Source organism: Macadamia integrifolia, chromosome 6, assembly GCF_013358625.1.
Source record: "Macadamia integrifolia cultivar HAES 741 chromosome 6, SCU_Mint_v3, whole genome shotgun sequence".
Classification (NCBI taxonomy): domain Eukaryota; kingdom Viridiplantae; phylum Streptophyta; class Magnoliopsida; order Proteales; family Proteaceae; genus Macadamia; species Macadamia integrifolia.
The window spans coordinates 28,095,044-28,111,839 of NC_056562.1; the positions used below are offsets into that span (position 1 = coordinate 28,095,044).

General features: G+C 35.6%; 1 protein-coding gene across 1 annotated transcript; it reads left to right on the top strand.

The window, feature by feature from the left end:
- The first annotated feature begins 5,913 nt into the window (after positions 1–5,913).
- Positions 5,914–7,519, top strand: LOC122081839 (MYB-like transcription factor ODO1). The gene is made up of 2 exons (XM_042649188.1): positions 5,914–6,212; positions 6,515–7,519. The coding sequence occupies exons 1-2, from the start codon at positions 5,950–5,952 to the stop codon at positions 7,107–7,109; spliced, it is 858 nt and encodes a 285-aa protein (XP_042505122.1). The 5' UTR covers positions 5,914–5,949; the 3' UTR covers positions 7,110–7,519.
- Positions 7,520–16,796: the final 9,277 nt, after the last annotated feature.

Consider the following 16,796-nt stretch of genomic DNA (forward strand, 5'->3'; position numbering starts at 1 on the left):
ATTTCTTGACATAAGATTCTATTTATTAATTATTTCATGAATCAATCTGAAATTAAAATAAAAATCACATCAAATCAGGCCTCAGGCCTTAGTATAGTATAGTAGGAAAATGTGCAAGCTTCGTTAGTTTATCCCTAAAGCTACATTGTGGGAGAGAGATTTCACAAATTCACATTCGTCTTTATTCATTCCCCATTATTTTCTTACCCCGAAAAAATTCACATTACTATTAGAGAGAGAGAGAGAGAGAGAGAGATATTAAATTCACCAATCGACATTCTACCATCATGTCACAAATTCATTCTAATCCAAAAGTCACACAGAAGAAACATGCTCTCACAACTCTTTATCCTACTGTTCCCACTTACATCAACCACCAAACCAGAAAATTAACATCTTCTGGGAATTGCGGTCTCTTCAAAGTCCACCAATCACCATCTATCAGACTCAACACATCATGCAAATCCTTAATTGCAACTTTCAGCTTTTCAATGTACCCAAAGCAACTATATCTTTCACACCCACCATTAACCAAGAAAACTTGATCCACCAATGAAAATGTCTTCATTTCACAATTAATTGTAAAGTTTTATGATTCCTAACTTTCACAACTAATGGGCGGCTAAGCTTAGGCAAGTTAGGTAAAATTAGCCCTGGCAACCCAATAATTCTTCTTTTAGTGCATGAATCCTTGACCAGAAGGGTCCCCACCTACCAACCTCACCAGGCTAGTTTGCTCTCATGTTCTCTGTGATTTTGAAAGAAGAGAGAGAAAAGAGAAAGATATTAGACTTTAGAGGGAATGCCAATGCAACTATTCAAGACCAAAGGCTGAATTGACACTCAAAAGCCCTTCTAAGTCCCCTGGCCTCACGTTTAATTTGTTTTATTAATTAATGTTTACTATTTTATAATATGACGATGTCATTACTCAAAGGTTACGTCACTGAGTGATCCCTTGTAGGAGAAGGAATATTTTTTTTCAAAAATTTTCATGGCTAGAAAAGTCTGAGTCCTGATTTGGTTGTTCATGGGTCGCTTCATCAGGTGGGGCCTTTATTGGCTTTTCTTCCCTAATGATTAAGAGATATAAAGTAATATGCAGAAACCCTGGGAGATTGCACTCAATCGATCGAAAGACTTTAATTAACAACGTATAGAATATAGATCATATAAGTATCCTATTAAGAAGATGTTTGGATATACTGTTTCTGAGGAGCTCTTTCTATTTGTTTCCTTTTTTGATGGCCATTAAGATCCTTAATAGCTCATGCTTACGGCTTTTACAGCATAAGCTTTATTTGTTTCGACGTAAAAAAATTAATAAAAATTTTTTTGCTATAAAAACAGATTTTTCAGTCATATGGGAGTTGATTTTACACTGGTTATGAAAATGAGTTAGTATGGGTTGATATAATATTGGATCCTTCACTTTGTAAGGCAATTTATGGAGTTGAGTCCTATCAATATTCGTATAAGTGGTATTAGATTAGTGATATGATCCTCAATCCCAACTCTCATGCATGGTGCCAAAATAAACCCTCTACGAAAGAGTCAATTACCTCCCACCAAGTAGAGACCCTCATCGGGTGCCATATCATTCATATGGGGTGTGGTGGATTGTTACGGTCTCCTATTATCTTAAATAAAGAAGGCCCACCTCAATAACCGTCGTGCTATGGTAGGGCTACTTTGTCAAGCATATGTTAGACATCGCCATAGATGTTGGTTGGGTTCACTAGTCATATATCAGAGCGAGAAATAGGAGGATTTATGTTGCCCTAAAGCAGCAAAAGCTAGCACCCTTCTTTCTACTTTAGCCCTATTGCAAAGCAATGAATGGTGCTAGAAGTGAGTTGGTGTGGATTGATATAATCTTGGGTTCTCTCACCTTGTAAATTGATGCTTTACGAGATTGAGTTCTCCCGAAGTTTGTATCAATTTTGTTCTCCATCTATTTCTCTCGACCAATCTTGTTGAAGCCCAATAAAGATATCTCAATTGAATGGTGGATAAGAGTGGTTGTGCATCACATGTGATAACTACAGAAGTCACCCATTACATAATTTCTTCCTTTTGAAATCTAATAGGAGAGACGTAGACATAAAGAGGGATAGACTCCACTAGCGAGGACAAGATTCTGCTGCACTCAAAGAGAGAGAGAGAGAGTTGAAGGAAGTGTGAAAAGGGTTAGAGTTTGGGGAAGGAAAGTCGTTGCGATGATCATGAACTCACAACAGCTATAGTGTGAAGTCTGAGTTATAATAAGAAAATCTAAGTCTAACAATGCAAGCAATAGTGGATTGAGTCCACCTGTTGTGTTTGTGTACATACAAGTGGAAATACATCCACATATCCATTACAACTTTTGTTCAAGATCATCATTTATATCTTCCTCTTTATCCTCAGGATCTGGAATTTGGGTATGTGTCAAATATGTAATACGTGAGCATAACAATGTAGATCAAGCTATCTATATTATAGTATTACAACTGAGAATTAAGTTCACATAATATCACTTTCAGACTTGTATATATGAATGGGACTTTCCTATGCTGTGCCATGTATTTTATATATATCAGATCAGATAAACATCAATAGTGGTCCTGTTGAGTAAGTTATTTAGGAGTTGTTGTGGTTTGGACTTTAATTTTATAGCCCACTTAATAAAGTGCCTTGTAAGACATATGGTTTTCCTTCCAATGGAGAGTTACCTAGCTAGCCCTTCTAACTTTTTTTACCTTGACATGTTTTTGGACTACCGTCTAAATCATGGGTAGCAATGCTTTAATGCTACTTATGAAACACTTTACTTCAGGGTGATTAAATGGGTGAAGTATGAGAATAGACTTGTTTTACGGTTGGCACTTGGCAACTTGAAACCCTGCAGCCACAGGAACAGACACAGCTAGTATGGTACACTAGAATCTGGGATCTCAAGCAGTTAGCTATGCATGTCAAGGGGACCTCCTTGTCTTGGTTAGTGTGCAAAAAAGTTGGACACTTTGGTTCTCTTTGCCCCATTTTGAATAATCCAATCAGAGCAACAACAGACAACATTCCCAAATAAACATCCAGCATCAGACGGTTGAGATGGTAGAGGAAGATTTTGAAGTATGACCTTAAAATTTGCATGGTAGGTAGGATCCTCAGTCAACCCTTTCTATTCACTCCATGGCCCACCCAATTGGGTACTGATCTATTAACGAGTACCCAAGTTAACATATGGTTTTAGTCTTTAATTAGGGATTAGGGCTAACATATGGATCCGGGTCAGGAAATTAGTCCACTTATAATCAATGTTTAAAGTCTTATTTCTTGAGGCAGGGAGGAGAAAGAGAATGTTTAGAACAATTGGGTTACTTTATAAAATGAAGGGAAAATGTTATGTCTGGGAGAACACTCCCTATGGTCATCTATCTTCTCCTAATAGGAGGTAAAGATGTCATTTCATAGTTGAAGGGAGGGGGAAATAGATATCTTTGTGTTCCTAGACATGTATTTTTGGGTTGATTTCAAAAGATTAAAGAATAAAGAAATTAGCCCACCTTGTGTTTTATCTTCATTATTGGGGCCTCGACAAATTGGAGGTCTATGCCGAGGGTTTGGGAACAGTAGCTCATAAGAATTTCTGTTAGGGTTATATGGGAATTTCAATATAACTATACTTATATAATATTGCTATGCATTTGTAGCAAGTTTATTCTCTGTAATCTGAGAGAGGTTGGAGGACAAGCAACTATGACCCTATTTTCCATTGGTACTGAAACAGATGTCATCTAGCCGTTGACATAGATAATATTATCGAACCATATGTAAGGCAGATTTAGCATATATAAGCCTTTGTAATATTGAAATAAACCGGGTCATTAGGTTTTGTAATGTAAATCCCCAATCTATAGTGCCGGCCAAAAATATTAAAAGGGAGTAGGTACATACGATAGTGGTCCATGCAACTAACTTGGCCGCATAGGTCTATTTATTAAAACGTGGCACTTAGCTGATGCTCTTGACTTTGTTGATAGGTCTCCCAAGCATTCTCTATTATTCATAGTTTCATACAGTGTACACTAGGTTGGAAAGAATACACCATGTGTAAAAATTGAGTTTCCAAGAAAATATTATAATTTTATTTTTCTTATTATAAAGTGAATATGAAATGTGAAATCGGATTTCCATTTCGTGACATATGGGCTTAGACTTTACTTTTTTCCCTTTTTTTTTTCCAGTCCAATATTTGTTCTCGAAGGTCTTCGTTTCCGTGTAGAAGCAAACTCTCCAAATTTATGACCAACCTTTCCTTCAGTGATCTTACAACGAACAAGAGTTTTTTCATTGTAAATTCGTACAGAGCAATCAACAAATTCCGGCGAAATAGAAGATCTACGTGACCAAATTTTCCTGTTCAAAAGAAGATCTCTTTTCTTCTGCATTCTCAACATGAATGCATCAACAAAACTGTATAATATATATTTTTTTTCCGATGAAAGTAAATCTTGTTATTCATACATATACTTGTAAGATAATTACCATATATAATGACAAGTCACTTTCAAATTATTTTGATAATCTTCTTTTACTTTCGACCTAAAAACTTTTAAGAATACGACAAACTCAATAAATTACAATTATAAATACTGTCTTCACAACTTTGGTGATAACAAGATACATTCGAAATTGAAAAGTCAACTTATACATGATCGACTATAAGACTTAAGTGGTTCAATAAATTTGTCATATGACGAATCCAATAGGTCCATGTCGACTATTCTATAGTTAGGATGATCAATCAACCCTTTGCATTGGTCATGAAGTCGAAGGATTGCAATTGAGCTTGGTTACCTAACAGTTAAACATTTTGAAAACATGACTTGATGGAGAATTTCCTCAGTCAACTAAATCTACGAATTATATGAGTCAATTTTAAATATTTACTCAATTAAATTTCATCCGAATTGTATTTAGGGTAGTCATCATACTGATCATTGGCGGTGATACTTTATATAAAAGTAAGGCGTTGACAAAAGTAGACAACATAGCAGCAAACTCTTCCGATTGACCCAACTATCTTAGCTAATCAAATATTTGGTTGAAAAGAATGTATTTCACGTGAATCTATATATGTAAGTGTGTTAATAAAAAAAAAAAAAAAAAAAAACCCAGCGCATAAGGCTCCCATTACTACAAGGTCTGGGAGAAACAAATGCGAAAATATAAATAGAGATACTAAAAACTAGAGTGGTTGTATTAGATCCACCTAGCCAAACTTGATTACATGGGCCATCCTTGTAGGATACTGTAGCATCTCTATGTCTATCTCTCTCTTCTTCACATAAAATGATTTTACTGCTATTTTTTTGTATGATACTATTTTATCATATCTCATTAGTGTATTTCTTGTTTATATAATCCTCTCCCAAACATTGTTTATCTTTAGCCAAGATAAAAATTAAACACTTTTTAAGTAAGGTAGGGGAGACCAAGGCAGACATCTCCCCAACATCTATGATGCTTCCTTCGCAACACCGTATAGATACGAACACGTGAGCGTAGTGATGACGAAATGCATGATGGAATGGTTGAGTAAGAGTGCAACGTTGATTGTGTGGGTAAAAGGGAAGTGAAAAAATAGAAGGGGATAGCTTAGGTGTAGTTCCACCGTTGGATTGGCCATCACGCATTCACCATCCCCATCATGTGGAGCCTAAGCCACTTGGTGAACAGGTGATTGCGGTTCCCCTGTACCTTTCAGAAAACTGATAGTGGGCCCAGGCATCCACACACATCTCTCTCTCTCTCTCTCTCTCTCTCAACAAACTGAGCTTGCACGGTTGCACCAAAGAAAGGTTGAAGGCTCGAAGCAGCCTTTACTTATTTAAAGGTTGGTGTGGGGCTTTTGAGTCATTTAGTGAGATTTAATTGTGGAGATTTGCAGAGCTAAGTGAAATAATGGGAAGACAACCTTGCTGTGATAAGCTGAGCGTCAAGAAAGGGCCATGGACGGCCGAGGAAGACAAGAAACTCATCAACTTCATCCTCACCAATGGCCAGTGCTGCTGGCGTGCTGTCCCTAAGCTCGCCGGTCTCCTCCGCTGCGGCAAAAGCTGCCGCCTTCGCTGGACCAATTACCTCCGCCCTGACCTCAAAAGAGGCCTCCTTACTGAAGCTGAAGAACAATTGGTCATAGACCTCCATGCCCGTCTTGGAAATAGGTACCTCCCCTTCTTTTTTCCTTCTCCTCACTTATTATCACGATAGCTGACTCCCTGGCTAGGAAAACCTAACCTATTAGGTGACGTATACCCCATGTTTGTTGGAGGCTTGTAATTGTAATTCTGACTCTAGGAGTCTTTCATGTTCTAATGAATAAGATTTTTTTTTCTACCAAAATATATCTTCTCATCATACTTATTCAATTTTCATAATTTCTCATATTAATCCAAGTTGGTTGGTTTTTCTCTTTTTGATAGCTAATTGGTAACATAATAATGTGGTTATTTGTTTATTATATTAGGTGGTCAAAGATTGCTGCGAGATTGCCGGGAAGAACTGATAATGAGATTAAGAATCACTGGAACACCCATATCAAGAAAAAGCTTACAAAGATGGGAATAGATCCAGTAACCCATGAACCCATCAATAAATCATCCATTACTACTAAGACTACTAGCTCAAAGAAGACAATTTCTGCAGTGGATCATCAACCAGAGCCTGAAAACCTTCGACCACCGGTGCCGGAGAAAACTGAAGAGAGCCAAGCAATCTCCGAGGAGAATTCTAGCTTATCACCACCAGAAAATTGTTCGGGAGCTGAATCTGGATCTTCTGATAATAATAGGGAGGATGACCCATTAATGAACTTCTTATGGGAGAATGATATATCATTTCTCGACGCATTATCGTGGGATTTTCCGGCGACGGAGTCTACCGGATACTCCATAAACAATGAATACTCCATTAACAATGAAGCTATGTCTTCATGGGAGGAGAATTGTGCATGGTTGTTGGACTGTCAAGACTTCGGGGTTGAGGAGTTTGGTTTTGGTTGTTTCAACGACGTAGACATGGGCATGACCATTAACTCGTTGGACATGGGAGATAAGCTCTAACATGCACCTACTGGAGTGACAATTCGTATCATCACCAACAACCAAAAGGGTTATATATTAAGCAATTTTGTGTAGTTTTTTAGACTTTATAGACTTGATTTTTATTATTTATTGAGAGGCTTTAAAACTGCAAGAGCCATGGGTTGGAGCCTCGTGTGATAATAGGTCCCTCACCCACCTAAACCAAAAGAAAAGAAAAGGACACAACATCAAAAGTGGGTAAAAAGGAGCTCACTTTTGAAGTATGCTGTGTGCTTTCATGACACTTTAATTAGGGATTATAGTAGTATAATATAGAAATGTTTCAGATTGGGTTTTGTGAATATGAAACTGTTGTGTATATTATTTGTAAGTTCATGAGAAAAAAAAAAAAAAGAACAATAAAGTACATTAAGAAAGATTTTATTTTCTATGATTGGTAAAATAGCCATGAAGAGAAAAGTGATCCAACTCTTTTTTCTTTGTCTTCTATTGATATTCTATTGATATGACTTTGTTTATTGGCAAATGGGTTTTCTTTTATTTCTTCTTTCTTGATAATTTGTGTGGATATAGAGTGCTGCAAGAGGAGTAACAGCACAACTAGCTAAGAATAGTTCTAAGAATTGATTTTTTTATTCTTTTTCTTTATTTGGTTAATGAGGGTGTCTAGACTCTTGGCCTGATTAAAATTCCGGATGCACGTGTACAGATCAGCGACAGTTTCCATAAGAACCATAGTAACCATGGGGCTGACCCCGAAGGGTAACGGGAGTCCAACTCAGGACACATGTTGATTTATACTTATGAAACTTCTCGTTAAGAGCTCAATCACAGCAACGGGAGTTCTAAAGAAGAGGTTAGATCAGTTAACAATGTTTTGTGCTGTAGGAAGTTGGGCATAATCACTGATAATATGGTGATCAAACTGATGCAAGCCCCCTACGAACTGGATAAAGAGTTTCATGCACCCTTGGGGCTGATCATCACACAAGACTTCATCATTATAATCTCAATGTGGACCACCAACTCACTTAAGCAATGACTTTGCAACTTATTTGTTAATGTATATACATTGTACAATAGTCATAACCTTGATCTCATCAATAAAAAAAAAATGAAGAAGAAGAAGAAGATGCATGCCAGTCATTCAATCTTACCTCACCCAAGAATGGATAAGCTGAAAGAATATTGAATGATAAAGAGGAGAGGTTCCTAAATCCCAATAGTTAATATTGCTCATGGAGAGTTGGTCTTTTTCTTATTTGATTATAGAGGGTGTGAACTAGCTTAGAGCAAGGAATAGATATTGTAAATTATTATGACCTTCTCATCCAAATGTTTGGTAATCTGACTTGGGGATGGGATCATCCACAGCCAATCCCAATTTGATCTCCAGTCAACTTGATCTACCAATACTCATCAGATCCAATAAGGGCCAAATTTGAACTCAACAAGCTTTTGAGTTGAACCAAGGAAAAATGTATATAGTGTCAGATTAGCCTATGAAATGAAGAAATTTCTGACAAGGAAAATATTTGTGGCCCCAAAGATAAGACAGTGCAACATACACTTCGTCTAGAAGAAATAAGAGAACAAATGGTAACGTTTTAGAATATTAGCCTTAAAACCAACTGGCTTCTTCAATGTATAACTTAATAGCAAGAGTAAAACTTTGAAGAAAAGCTACTCGGGATGAAGTTGTATTGAAATAATTGTTAGTTTAAGGGTTTTCTTTCCTATCACTATGCCTAGTGAAGTATATATTTCATTATTTAAGTATATGAAATAATCCAAAAGCTATTTCGACCTATCGTTTCAAATCAAGAATATGCAAATGACTTATTTATTTATTTATTGAAAAAAACATTGTCGTATGATACACAAATGTGGATTTTAAAAATGTCAAAAATAAAAGTAAGAATTTCATAGCTCATAGGTAAGTGATAGGTGGTTCATAGAGTTTGTAGCTCTTACATGTACATATTTCTGGCATTCTGCATAAGATATATAATGTGTAGAAAACAAAAACTTAATACGATACAAAAAATGAATGGAAATTACAAATCAATAATACACATAATGATTCAGATCATTCGACAAGATTACCTACATCCACATGAGATCTATTTCACTATTAATAAATAATAGAATTATATAACCGTTCATCTTTAACTTCTCTCGAATTGATTACAAGCAACAAAGAAATTGATGTTGATGTACCCCAACATAGTATTAGTATTCAAGAGCCTATAAGAGTTATGCTGCAACTTATTCAGAATCTTTCTAAACGATGTTGATGTCACTCACACATTATGAAAGTTGTGGCATGCAAAGGTAATTCACAGCAAAGCTAGAGAATCTAAAGATATCCCCAAAAGACAGCATCGTTGGGATGAAACAGTGCACTAAGAATCTTATTATAAGCCGCTAAATATTTTAAAGAGGGAATGGAACTGTTATAGGATAGACTCTTTAAATAAACTAAACTAACTACTATTATTGTATGAATGTTTTGATTATCACCCAAGGTCACCCTAGGGTGATAATCAAAACATTGATGAATTAGTTAGAAGAGACATGCAAAAGTTAAGTCTTCACCCAAATATGGCATCTAACAGAGCTGCATGGAGGGCTAGGTTCCTAATTGCCGATTGTTGGTGAGTGGGATGTCCTAAAATGGTTTTTTTTTTCAAATACTTGCGGATCCATGTAGCCGACCCCATTTAGTTAGGGTAAGGCTAAGCTTTGTTGTTGTTTTTGTTATTGCCACCCCTGGATACCATCTGATGGAAACCATTTCATTTTGGTTTGTTAATTGCCACAACCTATAGGTGTGATTAGCATACATATGGTCCTCACTTATCTCCTTTCCCTAAAGAGTTTATTTAACTTTTATTCTTTATTGGCAAACTAATATCCTCAAGATAATCTTGATGTATATATATCATTGTGGGTGCCAATGCAACAGAATTTAAAAGACATGAAATGAACTTTAAGTGGCAATTAAACGCAGCCTTGAAAAGCTATTACTTCAAGTTTGGGACTCAATGGATAAGTGGGAATCTTGAGAAATAGTACAATGATAGTGATGGTGGGGAACTTGAAAACGCCACGGAAAAATGGATCGGGTAACTCTTGCATCTAAAATTATTGAATCGGACATAATTTAATGGAGAAGAGAAATGGGTTATCTTAAAATCGAAAATGAAGTTTATCCTTCAAAAATAGTTTTTTCACATCTGAGCAACTTTTGAAAATTTAAAAACACACCAGGAGAAATACACACACACAATTTCTCTTCAGGTTTCTCAAAACCTAACTCACAGGCTCACAAGAAGGGAGAGGAAGAGAGAAAAAACGATAGAGGAAGGGAGAAAGGTTTTTCTTATGTTGTGTGAAATTGGGATTCTAAATCCTTATTTTCCATTTGAAAAATAGCATTGCAAACATTTTACAAGATGTAGCATTGGATCTAGATTTATGTCAGATCATAGACAAATATTCTGTATCCTTGATATTTAAAGGGATAATAGATCCATGTTGAGCATCTATTTCGTTCACAATACAACACCATAAATCTAGTACATCGATATGTATATATATATATATATATAGTCCGAGTGGCATCAATCATTAGTGCGCCAAAGTCCATTATATTACCACAACGAGAAAGACCTCTTAGGTCAAAGGACCAACCAAATTCTACTAATGAAAATCTCATTCCTCAACAACTAGTATTGACGCAAGCAAGATTCTCACGTGATTCTGTTCAATACACACAACATGGGAGTATAGAAACACATGATGTGACAACCGTTAAAATGTGTCTAGTCGTATCCCTAATCAAGAACATTTTGAGTAAAAATAAATAAATAAATAAAAACAATTTATACCCATTAAATATATACTATATTCAAAAATAATCTAATTTATTTAGTAATAAAATTCGAGTTTGATGAACACATATTTCCAATAGATAGGAGAACCGAGCCAGCGAAAGGCTGTATTAAGTCATAGCAAACCCATTTCAGCAAACATCAGCATCCATCATAAGAATATACCAAAAGCATATGTCATCAAATGCGTTAGCCCTTACTTCCTGAGGTTCAAGATATTGGATTCCGCGCTGGACAATATAATATCCATCATCCTATGAAATCCTATTATCCATGAAACACACCACCAACCTCTAGGAAAAGGCCCTTCAATTCCTTTTAGTAATACACATAATAGAAAATGAACTACGAAAGATATAGCACAATCCTTTGTTAATGGTGATTGCATTCCCAATGAAAGGATATTGAGTAGATTCCTCCCCCCAACCCCACCCCACCCCACCCCGCCCCATCCCACCAACCAAAAAAAGAAGTAAGCTTGACATGATTTGTTGTACATGAAAGGGTGGGTGATCAAACAAAGATGTGGAGACCCTAAATACAAAATTTTAGTCCCCACAGATGGTGGTGGGTGGTGGACTGAATTGGACATAAGTAAAGAGTGATTGCTGAGTAAAGTGATCAGCTTGAGATAAATTATTTGTTAGGCATGTTTCATATACTTTGACAATTGATATACCACATTAAGTGTTCTTTAGATCCATCAACTATTCTACATAATCCAAGATTGAAGGGTGACCATATCTTTCTTCCACATTATATTTAGTAGGTGCATGCATGCCATACAAAAAACTTAGGCAACAGCCCTTGGGCTCCACTTAAGAGTGAGTAGGTAGCATAATCATTGTTCAGTTTTAGCACTAGAGAAAAGTTCTACCAACTACAAGCATAAACATGGAGAGAGTGACCAATAAAAAAACCATGTGTAACAGGGAGCTATATGGTGCGGAAAATGGAGAATTGTCAATTATGGACTGCACTTTCTTTGGGGTACAAATGATCCACAAGCTCATGGATCAAGTTGTCCACTCAATCTAGTACTTATGGGTCTTTTTGTTTTATTGTCTACTCAAGTTTGCAGATCTTAGTTTACATCTCTCACATTTGCAGGGTGTAGGATAATATATGTTAAAGAATATTGAGTGATGAAACTTAAATCAAATAGGTGTAGAAAAGTAACTTTAAAATGATGTAGAAAAGAATGAAATATCAAGAGTAAATAATCACATAATGAACATAGATTTATGTGGTTCGATAAGGTTGTTTATATTTATAGTGAGATGAGATTCTGTTTCATTATCAATGGAGAATAGGGTTACAACGCTCGTCTTCATACCTCTATCAACATACTTACAAAGAAAGAACCCTCACTACAAATATAGACAAACCTTATACATGAATTTACTGAAATACCCATATAGCCTTTGGAAAATTTAAGAAATTTACTGAGTCCACATTTGCAAAAAATGGATCGAATTCAAGACATCATACCCCCAACAATAGAAAATTTCTTTATGATAAGAGAGTTAAACAATCTCTTGAAAAACCTGTAACAAAAATTATGTTAAAAATATTGACGGACTAAATCATGTCACTTAGACATTCTCCTTACTACTTACTATTCACGATGCCCTATTTGTAGTTTATCTGTCTGGCAACAAGAAAAAATCTTATTGTTTCTGAGACTGAGTTACAAGTACACAATACAGAGTTTAGATTTGTAGTGTCTTTTTTTTTCTTTAGATTTATAGTGTCATTATCATAGATACACCTCGGCATGCATGCATTTTCCCTTAGACTGGTTGAGTTGGCTTGGAAAGTACGTATTTATAGAGGTTATGTCAAAAGAGGAACGAATTTGGCTTCTTCAAGTTGGTAATGTTTGATTGAGATGGCTGAACAACTAATGGGGCCAACCCAAATTTTAAAATTTTCTTCTGAAGTTCCTTTGGGTCAAGCCCAAGCCCCAATGGATGGAACTAATGTCACCATTGATTCCTTAAAATGAATTAATTCCCAGTTGATGGATTAGGTTATATATGTCAGAGTCCAAGTTGGTCTTGGAAAGCTGTTTAGTTGTCTCCACCTGTATTAACTCTTATAAGTATTAGGTAGTAGGTACCCTAAAGGCCAAAACCTCTTAGATCAGTCAAAATCTTTAATGTTTAAGTTGGTAAAGAAAACTACATAGTTGACCAAGGGATGAAGAAAGGAAGAATTTAAAAAATGGTAGTTCACAACCTTAATTATTTCATGGAATTCTGCACTGTATTGCAGGTGGCCATGGTCTTTCAGGATTGTCATGCTTTTTTCTTTTTCTTTTTTTTCCTGTTTTTTAAGTTATAAGTCAAGCAAAGAATTATATTAATTAAAATTAAGAAAAGTATGTATAAAGTATACGTTAGGCATTTCTAGACAAAATACAAGTTGATTCTTTTTTAAATTTATAAATTTTTTAAAAATTAATTATTTTAATTTATAAAAGATTTATTAGAGGATTGTGTTTTTTTTACTAATGGGCACCTAAATGATTATTGTGTGCATGCTTATCGAAAGACATGTTTGAATGATCAACAAAAGACTTCGTAATTGAGCATGTCTCTTGGAGTCGACTTTTGGTTATATGTTTTCCTCTTCCATATATAGAGGGAGATCTTGCTCTTTTTTATTATTTTTTTCTTTATTTTTTATTTTTTATTTTTTATTTTTTATTTTTTATTTCTTTTTTTCTTTTCGATAAAAAAAAATACAAATTTCAGTTTTTTTCTTGGTTTTCTCTATTGTTTATGTCCACTTACGCAAAGTTCTTAGTATCATTGGATAGGCATAGTATGCGAATGCATCACTACTAAATAACCTCATTTTTTGGGGTTATTTTATATTGGAGGTTGATTGGCAAGTAGCTCTGTTGCATTAATAAGTGATCTTTACAACCTTGAGGAGAGTAGTTTTTTGGCGTGACAGCTTCATCGATCACTTTCAACCCATAAATGGTCAATCCCCTTCATGGTTTAAAAAATCGGGTCAAAATTAGTGAAATTAGTGAAATCTCTCATATCAAATTACTATTGATCAAGATCGATCCCAATCCAAAAACCATGAGTATGAACCTTGATTCCCCTTCTTTTTTGCTAACCGTAGTCTCAAAGGAAAGAGAAGAGAAATCTGCAAAAGTAACCCCCTACAGGCTGACCCAAAGAGTTAGAAAAATACCCGCTTCACTTAAATGGTCTGGATTCCCATACGAGCACCCATCAAGACCATGGTGATTGGCAATCCAATGTATAAGTCCATGAAATAAAGGTTATAAACTATCCATGAAATTCATGATCAACCGTTTATGCTTTTCAATTATTGATCATTTCTATTGTTTTCTAACTTGCAAACTAGAGTAAAGCTACAAGTTTATTAAAACAACGATTATCTCTCTTCTTCTTCTTCTTCTTCTTTTTTTTTTTTCTATTTTGAGTAATTGTTGGGGACCTGGATAGAAATCATCCTTGAAAACAAGCCGCGTCAAAGGGAGGATGGCCAAGTACCTATAAGTTTTCAGGATTACTCACTTTCGATGTAAAATTATTATTTCTGCTTTCCATATGAAACTCCAATAATAATATAAACAACAAATATTTTGCAATTTTCTAAAATGAGACCCTGTATTAGAGCACAAAAGAAAAATGAAATGGTTGGTAACATGCCCTCCCTAAACGCTAACACAGCATATGGAATTATCAAGAAAATTAATAAATAAATAACAGCCCTCATGCTATACAAAATCTTGCATTTTTTTTTCTTGGATAGATAGAATCACTTTATTTCAACAAAAGGGAAAACAAGAGAGGAGAGAGGGGGGGGGGGTTGTACACATAAATATACATTAGAAATATGATAAAATGTGGTCGGCTTACCAAGTCATGCTTCCTTTTATGAGCTCATGTTTCATCTTGCCTCTTTGAGGTTTTTTTTTTTTTTTTTTTTTTTAATAATGAAACTAAGGTTGTTTCTGGCACGCACACAGAGAGAGTGATGGAGCCTCATTTTGGAGAATTCCTTGAGATCAAGACTTGTACTAGTTTGCCTATAATTTGATTGTTGTTTCAAGCAGATCAGATAAAAGAAGTAAGAAAGGCATTGCCTAACTTGTTCGGTCAGGTAGTTTCTTCTTTGTCTACAACGGGTGGCCAAAAGTCATTCCTGTATTTTGCCACGTACATGGGTTTGGTCTACCTAGGCCTGTTAGGGCTCTCTTCATTCTGCTCATGGCTAGATCGATCGATTTCAAGTAAAATAGGAAGAGAGAGAAGACAATGGAATATACCACTCATTCAAGCTCCCTTTTCAGCTAGTGATGCTCAAGCTATTCTACAGGTACCTCTTCATATTTCCCCTTCTCTGGATAGTTGGTTTTGCGGGTACACAAAGAACGATAAGTTCACTGTTAAATCAGCTTATTATGCTGCTTTTCACTTGAAGAATGCTAGTACAAATGTTTCTGTCCATAATGCCTCATCCTCAAGTTCTGGTTTTTGGAAACAATTGTGGAATTTAAAAATTTTACCAAAAATTAAATATTTTTGTGGAGGTGTTGTTCTAATGCCATTGCTGTAAATAAATTACTGCATAGTAGATCTATGTCTCATCTCCCTCTTTATCCTATTTGCCTTGTAGATGATGAATCAATAGTTCATGCACTTTTTTGTTGCCCCTTTGCAGCTTCTGTGTGGAAAACTTCCCCTTTCAGACTTGATACCTCCACTTTCCAAGGAGCTGAGTTTAGTGCTTGGTTTGATTATCTTCTTCTCAGATTTAAAGAGGTTCCGGACCAGCAAGACTACCATATCCAATGGTCATCTCTCCTTTGGTAAATATGGAAATCAAGAAACAAGGTTGTATTTAGCTTTGAACCTCCAAACTTAGTCTCTACTATATCAGCTTTCAATCATATTGTGGAGGACAGCAGGTTGGGTATGAATTAGTTAGCTCTATCTAGTCAACCATCTTATATTTCATTCTCTCATTTTGTATTTTCAGATTTTCTGCTCTCAAATTTGCCAATGGATTTTGTTGTTGCTTCTACCGATGGGGCTTGGAACTCGAAGACAAAGAAAGGAGGAAGAGGGGTGATTATTTTTGATAACGGAAAGTCTTTTGTTAGAGCTAAGTGTAAGGCCGGCTGGGGATTTTCAGCTTCAGTTATGGAGGCAGAGAGTGTGCGTGATGCTCTTCTTTGGGCCCATAGTCTAGGGCTCTTGCATCTCCTCATTTTCTCAGGTTGCCAACCGCTTATTACTGCCCTCAACAACATTGTCTTCTTTGGATTGGCCTACCTTAGCTATAGTTGATGATGTTTTGGCTCTTTCTTCTAACTTTTCCACAATTAAATTTGGTTTCATTCCTAGATCTATGAATAGGGAAGCTCATTTCCTAGTTGGAGGTGCTTTAAATTTTTGGCTTTCAAAAACTTGGTGGGCTTATCACCCCCCCCCCACTTCCTTGTAAATATGTCTTTCCTCGGCAGGAGGTTCTCTCTTGCCGATTTTAGTTAATGAATTTTATTTTTCTGTCCAAAAAAAAAAAAAAATAGGAAGAAAGAGAATAAAATGGAAGGTAAAATGTTAGCTCAAAACAAGTAGAAAAAGTGCCGTAAAAGTGAATTCATATTAATATAGAATTAAATATATCCCTTTAAAAATATCGTATAACGAAATGATGTTTTTGTAATTCTATGAATCTTAATACTTTCAGTGCTTCTCTCCCTGAAATAAGATGTGTCCTTTGCTCAACCAAGTCTGTCTTATGACAAGGAAAC

Coding starts and splice junctions, on each gene's coding strand:
- LOC122081839 (XM_042649188.1), top strand. CDS start 5,950: ATGGGAAGACAACCTTGCTGTGATAAGCTGAGCGTCAAGAAAGGGCCA. Junction 6,213..6,514: donor CATGCCCGTCTTGGAAATAG/GTACCTCCCCTT, acceptor TTATTATATTAG/GTGGTCAAAGATTGCTGCGA.